Below are 14,069 nucleotides of genomic sequence, written 5' to 3' on the forward strand. Positions count from 1 at the left end.
GATGGTCCCAACCCCATTGATAAAGCAAGAAATTCCACTAATTAACCCTGATAAGGCACACCTGTGAAGTGGAAACCATTTCAGGTGACTACCTCTTGAAGCTCATGGAGAGAATGCCAAGAGTGTGCAAAGCAGTAATCAGAGCAAAGGGTGGCTCTTTTGAAGAAACTAGAATATAAAACATGTTTTCAGTTATTTCACCTATTTTTGTTAAGTACATAACTCCACATGTGTTCATTCATAGTTTTGATGCCTTCAGTGAGAATCTACAATGTAAATAGTCATGAAAATAAAGAAAACGCATTGAATGAGAAGGTGTGTCCAAACTTTTGGCCTGTACTGTATGTGTATATACACACACACACACACACACACACACACACACACACACACATATATATATATATATATATATACATGTATATATATATATATATATGTATATATTAACATTAAAACCACTGGCAGGTGAAGTCAGTAACATTGATCATCTTGTTACAGTGCAATGCTCTGCTGGGAGACCTTTAGTCATGGCATTAACTTGGTGTTCAATCTGTTCAAACATCTGGGGAATGTGCTGTTACCCCAGAGGTACCCCCAATCCATGGTGGGTCCTCCTTGGACCGGACTTGGCTCTGACCTGTCAAGGCATTGACACAGGACCTCTGGAGGGTGTTCTTTGTCCTTTGAGGGTGCCATGAGGGGGGGTGCCTGGTCTGAACTGGCGTTTAGGTGGGTGGAGCGTGTCAGGTGGGATCCACGTGAATGTCAGAGCCCAAGGTTTCCCAACAGAACATTGCTTTGTCACAGTTTGAAACATTACTAAATCTGGTTCCAGAAGCTTGAACCATAAAATATTTTTACATGAAAAATGACTTTAACCATCAAAATAGCTTCCAATTAATTCTCTGTCGGTGGACTAATTGATTAATTGACTAATTGTATCAGCTGTACTTATATAAATGTGTGAGTAGTAATAGTAGTAGGAGTAGTAATTTACAGCATATTTTATAAACTTTATTTTTTACGTACAAAAATCTATATTTGTGAAGTAATTCAATGTCAGTTAATTGTTAAGTTTCAACATTTCTCTGAGATGTTGTGAAGTAGAAGTAAAGCAGCATGAGAATAAAATACTCACTTAAAGTACCTCGAATTTGTACCTAAGTACAGCACTTGAGTAAATTTACTTTGCAACATTCCTTCACTGAAGAGTTGTAAGGAGAATCTGTCAGAAGAATGTGACGTAATTGATACTGTGCAAAAATAAATGACCTGAAACATGATGGCTGCAACAAGAACACATCCTAAAGTGTAAAACACAAAAATAAGGTCAGCTGTGACGTGAAACATACAGTAGGTTATATTTAGTAAGTGTGCTTTAACATAGAAAACCACTGGTGTGGTTCTTTAAAGGTTTAGTAAATAAAGGCTGTGTGTGTGTGTGTGTGTGTGTGTGTGTGTGTGTGTAGGCTAAGAAACCTACAGATATTTTGAGAGCTGAGCTTTTATTACATTACAGTGTTTATTACATTACAGTGTTTCAGGCCAAGCTGCCACTGTTCCACATGACCGGGTCGAGTCAGTATGGGATGTGTAGGAGTGTGACATTCACGTTCTCTTAAAGCCGCCCAGAGAGTCACCTCTTAATCCCTCTCCACCTCTCACCTTCCCCTTCCTTTGATTGGAGAGTCGAATCGGAAAGCACTCAGAGTGCGATGGAGGCTGGACAGAAACATCCTGCGACCTTAATGCTGCATTATGCTGCTTATGACTGCATGAATTCATCCATCTGCAGGCGTTGTGTTCGGGGATTAAAGGACTCATTCTAAAATGATGTGCACATAAACATTTTAGCGACAAAAAAACCCATATACTTAAAGCTGCACAGTCAAGATTTGAATGTGTTATTCATGTAAATCTGCAGCAGCCATAGACCACTTAGAGTGATGGACATAGCCACAGTAATGTCACCCACTGGTTTGTGGACTCTGTTTTAAGCCTTGAGTTCAGTATTTTGGCCGTCCCCATCTTGGATTCTTGAAACCAGAGGTGACCATATTTGAACAAGAGGGTGGAGCTAACCCTTACTTTAGCCACTAGCTTGGTTAGCACGGTGCATTTACAGCTTTACCATTTTTACAGCGTTTATAATGTCTTTATTTGTCAATCGTCAAAGGCAGTTTTTCACAAGGCAAGTATTCCTCCTTTAGTACACACTACACACATGCCTGCTGGAGTGGTCGTAGCACAGGGTCAGGCATAGTATGGCGCCCCTGTAGCAGTTTCAGGGTTCGATGCCTTGATTAAGGGCACCTTGGCAGTGCCCAAGAGGGGGACTGGAAGGTTGAGAGGTGCCAGTCCACCTCCTGGGCAATTCCGTATGGGGACTTAATCAGGCGACCCTCCGGTTCCCAAGCCAGGTCCCCTCACACTTAGCTACTGCTTCCTGTGGTTAATTATAGTAATGCTGATGTTTGCTAGCAAAAACAGACTTAAAACCATTAAAACAAAACACACTTACCAGAACAACTGAACATCTGCCTCCTTAGAGCAGTGATTCTCACCTTACAGCCAAATTTGGCCTGGGATAGGGTACTGGTTGGCCTGGCAACCATTTTCTATTTCACAGTCAAAATAAGTTCACTCACACTTTTTTCTTGCATTTTCAGTCAAAATACGATGCCGGAGTGCAGAAAAGAGTATGAAAATAGAGCTGGTTTATTTTAAAAAAAAAAAAGTGCCAGAGGAGGAACACCTGGACACCCCGGCCTGTGCTAAGCCCCTAATTTCTTTAAATCCTATAAGCGCTCCTGTGTGCACCTCAGCCGTACGGTGCTACTTGTCTGGATTCGTCCACTGGCAAAAATGAGTGTGGACAGCACTTGACGAAAGGTTAAGAACAGGAAAATGTAAATGGATGGATGAATTTGTCTTTACTTATTTGGCCTGTAGTCTTTAATGTTTTTTTCATTTGTATCTGGTAAAGATTATTAATTTTTGTTCATCAACTGGCCCTTGCAAAAGTGGCCCCAGATCAAAGCAAGTCAAGTATTCCTGCCTTTTAGTTCAACTAAACGGTAAACAGCATTTTTTAGCTACTTAAAACATTACAGTTAATTTTCATGAGCTGAAAATACACATGCTTACACTCTGCGACTCTGGGGTTATGGTACCGTGATGTTACCTAACCATTGCTGTTGCCGTGGTAGCGACTTAAAGTGACAAAAGGCACCCACCTGTTGTTCAAAGCAGCCACACCTTTAATTATGCGTAACTTTAATATGTTATTATTTAACTATATAAAATTTCACCTCCTGTACAGTTGTCATGAATGGGGAAATTAGCTGTAGACCAAAATTGTTTTTGTACAGGCTGTAAACTGCTGTAAAGCTGGTCATTTTAACATGGGAGTCTATGGGGATTGACTCACTCTTGGACCCAGCCTCAAGTGGCCATTAGAGGAACTGCAGTTTTTGGCACTAGGGCATTGGCTTCATTTTCCAGTCCCAGGGTTGCCGCTCTGCAGCAGCTTACTACCTGAGATGTTGCAGATTTATATAAATCAAAGTCCAGAGCTGAATTAAGTAACAAACAGGACATAACAAAGTTTTGCTGCCTTTTGGGGCCAAATGCAGACATAAATGTCCTTGTTTTACCCAGAGTGTACCTCTTTACTTTAACTTGAATCACCTGCACAGACAGAAGAGTCAGCAGTATTGTTTTACTGATGCAAACAAACACAAAGTCAGGCTGTCAGTCATATAACTAATCTCACTGATGACAGCTCCTAATACTGCTGAAAGAGATTAGATCACCTGAAGCTTATTTTCTCTGTCAGTGAAACAGGCTGAGCAGGAACAGCCACATCCAACTCCAGTTTCCTGGGGAAAAAAAAAACATGTCATAGAATGTTTTTCTTTTCTATCCCACGGTCAGAAACAGAGATTTTTTTCTATTCTCGCTGTGTGTTTATCCAAAAAATGTAAGACTCACTTCACAAGAGAATTGAAGGCTTCTGCAATCAGGGTTCAAAATATGGGGGAGCTACATAGAGCTCAGCTGCTCTGAAAGAAACATGAGCTACCCAAAAAACCATTCATGTATGTGCATGCATGTGTACAGTACCCTTCCACCACCCATCCCCCCAGAGGAAGGGCTCCCCCCCAGAAAGCTACGGTGTAATTTGAACACTGCAGCAGTAGTTCTGCCACAAATGCCCCACAGTAACTTACTCATCAACTTGTTTACATCAGCTGATTAGAAAAAGATGCGTGCCCAGGGTTGTGCAGGGTTAACCACCACAGTGTTGAAGTAGTGCTCAGTCAAACCAGAGAGTAGCAGATCAAAATTCAGTTGTGTGTTCTTGAGAAATTACTTATATTTGGAGACTTAAATTGAATGTGTAGTGTGTATGGGGCAGGATGGGAGTCAGTGCCAGTGTGGGCCCCAGGAAACAGTGATGAGGCCAGCTGCAGTTGGAAAGAAACTGTTTTTTGTTGTGTGTGGTTTTGGTCCTGATGGACCGCAGCCTTCTGTTAGTGGGGTGTTGTTCAAAGAATTTGGGTCAAGGGTAAAATGGATCAGCCACAATCTCTTCTGCTTGTTTCACAGCCCAGTTAACAGAAGAAAACTTTGGCAATTAATATTTTTCCAAACCATGATTCATTACATTTGAACATTATATACGTATCATATCAACATTTCTAAAGTGACATAGTACAGGTACATGAACTTGAACTGAGATGGTCACTTGGAGGTGGAGGGTATGGTGGCTGGCACAATTTTTTAGCGAGACATTGAAAGCATTTACAGCCGGATTTGTGCCACCAAAAGCGGGTGTGTTTTAGCAAAACACTGGCAGCATTTCCAGCTGCGATTGTACCACCAAAAGCAGGTGCCTTTAACGAGACATCGGAAGCATTTCTAGCGGCGATCATGCCACTAAAAGCAGGTGTTTTTTTTTTTTTTTAGCAAAACATAGGGGGCATTTCTAGCCACAGTTGGGGGTTTTTTCAGTGGCGATTGTGCCGCCAAATGTGGGCTTTTTAAACGAGACATCTGTGGCATATCCAGCTGCAGTTATAGCATGTATTTTTTTTACTGAAACATTAGCCACATTTCCAGCAGCAAATGTGCCAATGAAAGCAAGTGTTTTTAGTGGGACATTTCCAGCCAGATTCTGCTACCAAAACTCTATTTTAAGCACCACATGGTCTTTTCCAAACCGTAACCAAATAGTTTTGGTGCCTTACACTAACCACATGTTAACAACAACATTGCTAAAATGTAAAGTGTCAAGGTAAAGTTTCAAGATATATACTAGATAACAACAAATGTTATGTTAAACCTACAATTCCAACATTTCTCTGGCGATCGGGTTGCGGCTCAGCGTCCTAAAAAGTCAGTAGTGTAAAAGTGCACCATCACTGAGACTTTCTTGGTGAGCAAGCTGATGTTCAGGACGTTTGTCAAATCAGGAGGTGATGATGACTGACAACCAGATCTGTAATCTGTTTAAATATAAAAGCTTTGTGTTGATGTTGTATCTTTGCATCACATAAACCTAGAGAGTTAGATCTGACCTCCTTTTGCATGAGTCTTTCCATAAACCGCCTTAAACATACTCTGACTGGGTGTGACATGGGAAAAGACAGCAGTAAAGAGAAGAGAGAGAGAGTGGGTGACCTTCTATTTCAGGTTTTTCCCACCAAGGAGTGCTCGTTGCCGGGGTTACGCTCAATGTTGAGTCTGCACCGCTTGGTGGTTTTTATAAGTCATGCAGGGACAAAGCCGGGCTGCAGCAGGAGCTTTATGGTCCTGGCTGTCAGATGAACTTCATTAAATAAAGTGTTTATTGAGCTGCCGTCCTGCTAACATTCAAGTGGAATTAACACACTTTACATCCACACAAAGCACACAGACACTTTCGAGGACATCTTTTTTTCTTGTTGGCCTGAGTGTGAAAACAGGAATGTAACCTGGTAAACCACATTCAGACAGAGATCACAAACCCATGTGTGGTGTGTGAGACTGCACGTATATGTGTGTGTGTGTGTGTGTGTGTGTGTGTGTGTGTGTGTGTGTGTGTGTGTGTGTGTTTATGCATACTAAACCAGCAGACATGGTTTTGGTAATTGGCACAATAAGACTACAGACAACCCTTTCCAGGCATGTAGGTTAAAACTGAGTGAAAACGTTTTTTTCAATCTTTTTTTCTTTTCCCAGTGCAGCATTTCAGTGTAGCTAAACACAATGAAAAAGAATAAAAAATAAAGATATGTCAATATTTCGTACTACACTGTTATTTTAATCAGCACAGATATTGTCATTCACTCTATACTCAGTATTATCCATATTAGTTGTTCTGTTTGTCCAAAATATTAAACCCAGTTTAGAAGAAAAAAAACTCTTGGGAAAACTTTTGATCCCCTCGCTTAATGTTGAGCTCCAACATCACTCAGTTTTGCTTTTTAGCAGGGTGGTCCCCATTGGTCTACTACCAGAGGATTACTATGAAATTTGCTGAAGATATTCATGATCCCCAGAGGATGAATCTTATACAGCTTTGGTGGTCCCCTGATTTTTCCTCTAGACCTACCATGAGGTTGACATTGGTGGTTTAAAGTGTAATGTCTCAACAGCTACTAGATGGATTGCCATTCAGTCCCCCAGGATAAGTTGTAATAACTATGGTGCCAAAATTGTATTGCTTTTTATAGGAGCATAAAATAGTCAATGTATACATTAATGGGGGGGATTTGATACTTTCTGAATACTGGGGGGGGGGGTTCTTGTACCATTATGTATAGCATGCTGAAGTTAGCATGTAGCTTAAAGCTATGCAACCTCACAGAGCTCCTAGTATGCTAGATTTTCTAGATTCTTGCTCCAACTAAGGGATCATGCAAAAATCAGAGCACAGTCATTCAGGCCCTGTCTACACATATACAGTTGTTGTGTTTTTTTAAATGGACATTTTTCTGTTTTAAAAAAATTTTAAATCTGACCTCGTCACATATTGACGTTTGGTCATTGACTGTCCATGTCCAGATATGATGTGCAAGGTACCCTGGGTGTGTTAGGTGTAGGGCTGTCAACGAATATTCTAAATTCGAATTTAAATTCGAATTTGAAAAAAAAGATGGACCTTCGAATGTGAAAATTGATATTCGATTGTGGAGAGAGAAAAAAAACACCACCGCAGCCGTCCTCTTTGCAAGTGGGCGTTGGCATCAGACGCGCATTTCTCCACACTGGTCGACCAGCGGTTCTGCTCCCAGCTGTTGTCTCCATCACCCGGCTTGACACATTCGCTCGCGGCTTGCGCAGAAAATAGACCAGACGCCGAAACGATAGCTGCAGGGCATGAGCCGATCACGGTCCGGTGCTTCGAGGCTATTCGCAGCGCTTCTGCGGGCAGTGTGGTCACGGGTCAGAGAGGGGGGGCAAGCGAGAGGTCCGCGGTCGTTTACAACGTAATGTTATAGATAATTGTTTTATGTGTTTTAATGTGTAGGTATGTAAATGTTTTCAAAAACGTTTATGTTGAAATAAAAATACCTACAGGTAGTTATGTTTCATATACAAGTATGTTTCCTTGTATTAGTTTGCCCTTTTGTGGAGATAATGCGGAAAAAAAAAATATTCGAATGGTTCGAACCTATGAGTTATTTTTAGAAGGAATATTCGAACGTCATTTTTGAGCAATTTTGACAGCCCTAGTTAATTTTGACAGCCCTAGTTAGCCCGTTCTGGGACGGCATGTCAACTTCAGCCTGTTACATGCATTGTCTGTTTTCAAAATACACCTAAATTCTTACAGGAAATATATCGTTTACATACAGTCTACAGTTGTGTTTTCCCAACACATACACGTGGTTGGGTTTAGGAAAAAAGAACGAGGTTTGGCTCGGGCCACAGTCAGTGGTTGCTGTCTGTCAAGCAGTGCTAACAAAGCGTTAGCAAACCAGTAGTCGACCACTGTTGTTGTTTCTAGCGTGTGCTGATTACATGTCAATTGATAGTGTCCTTTTTTCTCAAACACTCTGTTTGACACGTCCACTCAGATAAACAGTTACTGGAATTTTGAAAAATCTGCACCCCAGAAGACATTTTAAAAAATGTCTGTGTCAGTGACTCCATTTGCGTGTGGAGGAGAGGCCAAAATCTGGAGGAAAATATCAATTTATTAACTTGTAGACAGCACCTCAGTCAGTCTTTCATGTTGATCTGCCTCTACAAGTTTCCTTTATCTCACCTCGAGTTGGTCTACAGCTCTGCAGCAAGACCTTTAACAAAACCTTATCGTACATTACATCAGTACCATCCTTTTCCTGCTGTCTAAATGTCTCTTTTAGGATGATTTTTTTTTTTTTTTTTTTTACTTTTGACCTACAGTGCAGGTAGCCCCACTTAGGACTTCTGGTGAGGTACATGCTTTGCCTGTTGTTGCTCATGGACTCAGCCTCCCACAAAGTGTAAAAGATTTCAGATCATTGCAAATCAGTGTGTGAGACTTTTCTTTTCATTTTTATAACTTTTACTTTGTGTGCTGTACACTTAATTATGGTTGTTTTTTGAAATATCTTCTATCTTATGTCCTTCTTCCTGTAAAGTTCTTTGTAACGTCTGTTTTGAAAAGTGCTTTATGTATATTTTAATGTTAAGACCTGCTTTGCATTGAAAACTCACTAAAATACTGTTTAAATAAGAATTATGATGTACTATATGTCTAAGAGCATTCCATTTTTAGTGTAGTCTAAATGTCAACATCTTTTGAGCTGCAAATACCCAAAACAAAGTTCACAGTTGTCAGAAGTGATTTAGTAGTACTAGAAGCTGACGGTCACAATGGCTCATTTTTCCAGTGCATTCCCCACATTGTTAAACTTCTGTCATTGACTGTAAGGAACATCTTAAAGATGGATATGTTTTAAAGTTTAAGTCAACAGTAGAATCATTGCTGCTGATGCTTGTGGTCGGGTCCGGAATGAGCTCCTTAGTCTGCAGGCCACAGACGTGGATAAATCCTAAAATTAGCCGAGTAGATTTTTAGCGAAGGAGAAAAGACCACCGTACAGCGTGGATAAACGTCCCTGAAAACCTCCTTCCTAAAGTCATGATTGCTTTGTGGAGGCAGAGCAGTAAAACAGGGAGTAAGTAGCCATGATTGAAGCTTGTTTTTTTGGGGAGGATTTGTGTTTAGCTATTTCTGCTCTGTTTGTGTGCACAAATCAGGCTGTTCAGGTTTAGAGGTTAAACAAGCTTAATCTGCTAATGAGGCGGATGGAGCGGGGGAGTGTCGAGGACAGATGTTGATGGCTGCGGTGAGCTGGTGGCAAAGACAAAGGATGTTGTTACCAGTGTTCCACAAAAATGAGGTTTGAGGGCCGATACAGATGATGTTATTGAAGAGATACAGAAACTGCTGAAAGACCTGCTGACCTTTGACCTGCTGACAAGTGATGTCGGACCAGTTTTATCCCAAACAAATTACATTTACATTGACGAAAAATAGGGAGTGCTGCACTGGATTAAGGCACTGCGTAATTAATTGTAAAAAATAAATAAATAAATAAATAATTCAGGTGCTCTTTCAGGATGGGGCAAAGTCACATAAAAGTAAATAAACAATGACTGGACAGCTCAAACAGTGTAAAAATGGAAGTGGCAGACAGTCCAAAACTGTATCCCAGGCACTCTGACTGTAGTTAAAAATCCTTTATCGATTCATGGATTAATAGGGGATTTTTAACTACAGTCAGAGAGTCTTGAATGCTTCTGTACCATGGACTTTTACACTAATTGTACTGGCCAATCGTCTTTTTGTTCTTTTTTTTTTAAATTTAGTGTTTTTACCAAAGTTTTACAAATGTTAGGGTGGAAAAGCCTCTGAAGCAACATGTATATTGTCACGGGACACTAAAACTCTTCTGAAGGTTTCAGTGCAGGATTTTGATGCTGCAGAGGAAATCACATCACTACTTGTAGCATATCAGAAACAGTGACAGTTGCAGACAATTTTATGAAAACACAATTTAATTACCCCCTTCATTCATTTTTCTTCAACTTAAGCACCTAAAATTATTTACTGAACATTGTATGAAATGTATTATGACAACTGATTGTCTGTTATGCAGTAATTCAACGTAATTGCCAGAATAAATGTTAGCATTGTACGTTTCGGCAAACGACAGATATGTTATATTCATGTTTCATATGTAGCAGATATGCTGAAACTTTTCATTATGTGTTATGCCAACATTGTGATTATTGTGATGGTTAGGTTTAGGCACAACAATCACTTGGTTAGGGTTAGGAAAACATCATGTTTTGGCTTAAAATATCCGGTTTGGTTGCCACAAACACAACTAGAAATGTCCTGTTCTCTCATCAAAGGAATATTTCACACTAAATCGACCATTTGTACATCTGTTATTTACCACCTGTTACATTAGGGTGACAATATTTTGATTTCCAAAAAAGAGGACACTCGGCCGGCCACGACATAGCCTACTTAAATTATACTCGCAGTTTACTCAAAGATGCCTTATCATTTTAATATATTTAAAATTTATATGTATGGATAGAAAAGTCAGTTATATTACAAAATAATATCTCTCAAAGACAGAAATTCAGATAGGCCCCAATAGGGGACACATAGACACACTAGAGTGTGGCGATCCGAGCCCAACGGTACCCGACTGGTCGGCCGGGTTTGGTCAAAAATGTAGCTATAAATTGTATTCAGGCTCGGGTCGGATTCGGTCAGCTTTCAGTGAAAATGTAGTGTAAAAATAAATAAAATCCTATTGTCTGTCCTGTTCATTGCTTGCGCACTGTTATTTACGTTACAACACCTGAACATAACACACACAGACACACATTGGCTGTTTGTTTCTACCTCTCTCCTCGCTGGAAGTCTCGGACCTCCAGCCGCCCGCCTCTGCCTTGATTAAACGCTGAAAATAAAATAAAAGAGGGAGACAGGTTTTTCCTATTTTATGTTATTTTGTTTTATTTCTCCCTCTCCTCTCGCTAGAAGCGTCTCCCTCTCCGCAGCTGAGCACCCACGGCGCGCGCCCGGCCTGTTAAATAGCCTGTAACCACTGTGTGACACAAACTCAGTGCTTTGGTCATTAAATAATGTCGGGCTCGGTTCGGGTTTGGACAGAAATATGCTGCCCGTGCCGCACTCTAACACACACACACAAACACACGGAAAACCGGACATTATCATCAGTTTAGAAAAACCCCCCAGACGCCCCGGACAGGACGTGAAAAGTGGACATGTCCGGGCAAAAGAGGACGTTTGGTCAGCCTATGTTACACTGAATTCCTCACATATTTCAATGATGTATGAAAATTTGAAAAATGAGAAAATTCCATGTACCATGTAAACACCATGTAAAAAGAAATAAAGCAATGGTGACTTCAGAACATACATGGTGTGGTTAACAGAGATAGCTAGCTAGCAAGAATGCTAGTAATGCTTTCTACTAATCAATTGCTTGATCATTTATGTCAATAACTTCCCCCACTGCTCATTGAAAAAGACCACCACATAAAAAGGTGCTCTTGGTGTATCATGCACTTCAGATTGGTTCCCCATAAGCCTCACTTTAATTGTGCAATATTTTCTGTCACTGGGCACAATCCTGAAAAAAAGCATGCTAATGCTAGCGCGCTACAGCCAGCCCACTAACTCTAGCAGCCAAACAAACATCTATGACTCACTGGGGAACTGCCCATTGGTTCAACATCCCATTGTTCCGACCATATTAAACTCATTATTCCTAAGTCCGTTCCGAAATCATCATGATACCCTGTGGTTAAGGTCTGGTTAGGTTTAGGCACAAAAACCACTTGGTTAGGGTCAGGAAAAGATCATGGTGTGGGTTAAAATGAAAAAGAAAGTGACAAACACACAAGCCGTGAGCCTGCTCCGCCTCAAGCCGGTCGCGGCGCACCATACGCCCACCGCGAGCCGTTCAGCACCGCGGACAGTCGGACTAATGGGATGTCGAACCAATGGGCTGTCGAACCAATGACATGGACCCACTCACTGTCCCTTTGACAATCCAAACAAAGAACACATTTTTACTAATGGCCTTTCTAAATTGAGCAGGAATGAAAGTTAAAGTTATAGTATTCTGTTCTGTTCAAGGAGTTAATACAGAGCAGCTAGTACCCCAGTTGGCTAGCTGTTAGCTCACCCTTGCAAGCCAATGTGAGCTTATTTCCATGGTGGCAAAATACTAACAATTAATATGAAAAGCAAATATATTTTAATGTCTGTAGTAGCGGACTATCTCATCTTGTAATATGCTTCTCTTTGCACAGCCATTTTGTGTTGCAGGGCACTGACAGCAAGGCTCTCTTTGATGACATCACAAACGATCAGCTGAGGCAGTTGTTGTCCCAGGGCTATCATACAAAATGTTGTTCTCAGGACAACAACCACTTGGCAAAATCAGGATGTGCATTACATTCATACGTGGATTGTGAGACAGTGGGTACCCAGATTTGCAAAAGGCCCCACTACCTCCCTACACAGGAGAAAGCCACTCACACTTTGTGGTGGTTTCTGGTTTTGCGTCTCTTTGTCATTTTTATGCATATTTTTGTGGTTTTATGCCTATTTGTAGTCAATTTGTGTCTCCAAGGTTTGTTTTGTGTCTTTTCCTAGCCATTTTGGTCACTCTTGCAGATAAATAGTTTTCTACAAAATGTCTCAAGTGGTGTCAGAACAGTTTCCCTGCAGGCTGATCTGATGTACATGGCCATTCCTAGCAGTAACTTTGCCTTGATAAATGAGTTTATGTCATTGACTTCAAAACAAATGACTTTGTTGTTTCAGGTGCAGCCATCCCTGTGGGCATCGATGTGCAGGTAGAGAGCATCGACAGCATCTCAGAGGTCAACATGGTGAGGATCTGAAATATCTTAAACTTCATTTCCAGCTGTGATGATGGGAAAACATACTGTACCTGATCAACTGTGACTTCAGACATGTTCCATCCACTAGTGAACGTGGCAGAGAGCCTGATCAGTGTACAGCTTTGTAATGGCAGAAAATTCAACAAATTAACCTGTTAAAGTTTTGAGGAAAATTCTACTGTTGTGTAAAAGCCTTACATTATATTCATGTAAGTTCTCGTAACTTAGTTATATCTATATCTGTGAAAATGGTTTTAAGTCGATCCTCACAAGTCTGAGGTCATGTTATTTTAATATCTTAAAGCCACTTTAACTTTTAATATTAAAAGTCATTTAAATGTATGATGGGAAGTCCCCAATCATTAATCTGAATAATCCAAATGTAAATTCTAGATTCTTTGTTCTTTGTTTGCACAAATACACCACAGTGTGTTTTATTCAGACTAAGTCAGGTCTAACATTTGAGACATACACTAAACAATTATTTTGTCCAGTTCACAATAAAAATATTTTTAACACATTTTGTGCCAGTTTGGCCATAACTAACACCATGTTCGAGCATAAGGATGTCCATCGGTGCACGTGGCACCAGGACAGCCTAGGTCGCAGGTCAATGATTGACTTTGTAGTCGTATCATTTGATCTGCGACCATATGCTCTGGACACTCAGGTGAAGAGAGGAGCAGAGCTGTCAACTGATCACCACCTGGTGGTGAGTTGGATCAGGTGGCAGGGGAGGATGCCGCGCAGACCTGGCAGGCCCAAACGAGCAGTGAGGGTCTGCTGGGAACGCCTGGTGGAAGAACTTGTCAAGATGATCTTCACCTCCCACCTCCGGGAGAGCTTCGACCGCGTCCCGAGGGCAGAGGGGGACATTGAGTCCGAATGGGCCTTGTTCCACTCCGCCATTGTCGAGGCGGCTGTTGTGAGCTGTGGCCGCAAGGCCGCTGGGGCCAGTCGCGGCGGTAACCGTCAGGCTGAAGAAGGAGGCCTACAGGGCATGGTTGGTCTGTGGGTCTCCAGAAGCAGCTGATGGGTACCAGTGGGCCAAGCGGAGCGCAGTGGCGGCAGTCGCAGAGGCAAAAACTAAAGTAGGAGGAGTTCGGTGAGGCCATGGAGAAAGACTA

The 14,069-nt window shown here is 41.3% G+C and overlaps 1 protein-coding gene across 6 annotated transcripts in view; it reads left to right on the forward strand.

The window, feature by feature from the left end:
• The window catches only part of LOC125882244 (gamma-aminobutyric acid receptor subunit rho-3-like), a 65,859-nt gene that overhangs the window by 38,425 nt on the left and 13,365 nt on the right, over window positions 1–14,069 (forward strand). For 5 of the 6 annotated variants that reach the window (XM_049566022.1, XM_049566018.1, XM_049566019.1 and 2 more), the window contains one exon: window positions 12,863–12,930. In XM_049566022.1, coding sequence (XP_049421979.1) covers window positions 12,863–12,930 — 68 coding nt within the window. Of the gene's footprint in view, window positions 1–12,595; window positions 12,669–12,862; window positions 12,931–14,069 lie in introns of those variants that run through there. The other variant, XM_049566017.1, reaches the window with a different exon arrangement.

This window comes from Epinephelus fuscoguttatus, linkage group LG21 (assembly GCF_011397635.1).
Source record: "Epinephelus fuscoguttatus linkage group LG21, E.fuscoguttatus.final_Chr_v1".
In the NCBI taxonomy this organism is placed as follows: domain Eukaryota; kingdom Metazoa; phylum Chordata; class Actinopteri; order Perciformes; family Serranidae; genus Epinephelus; species Epinephelus fuscoguttatus.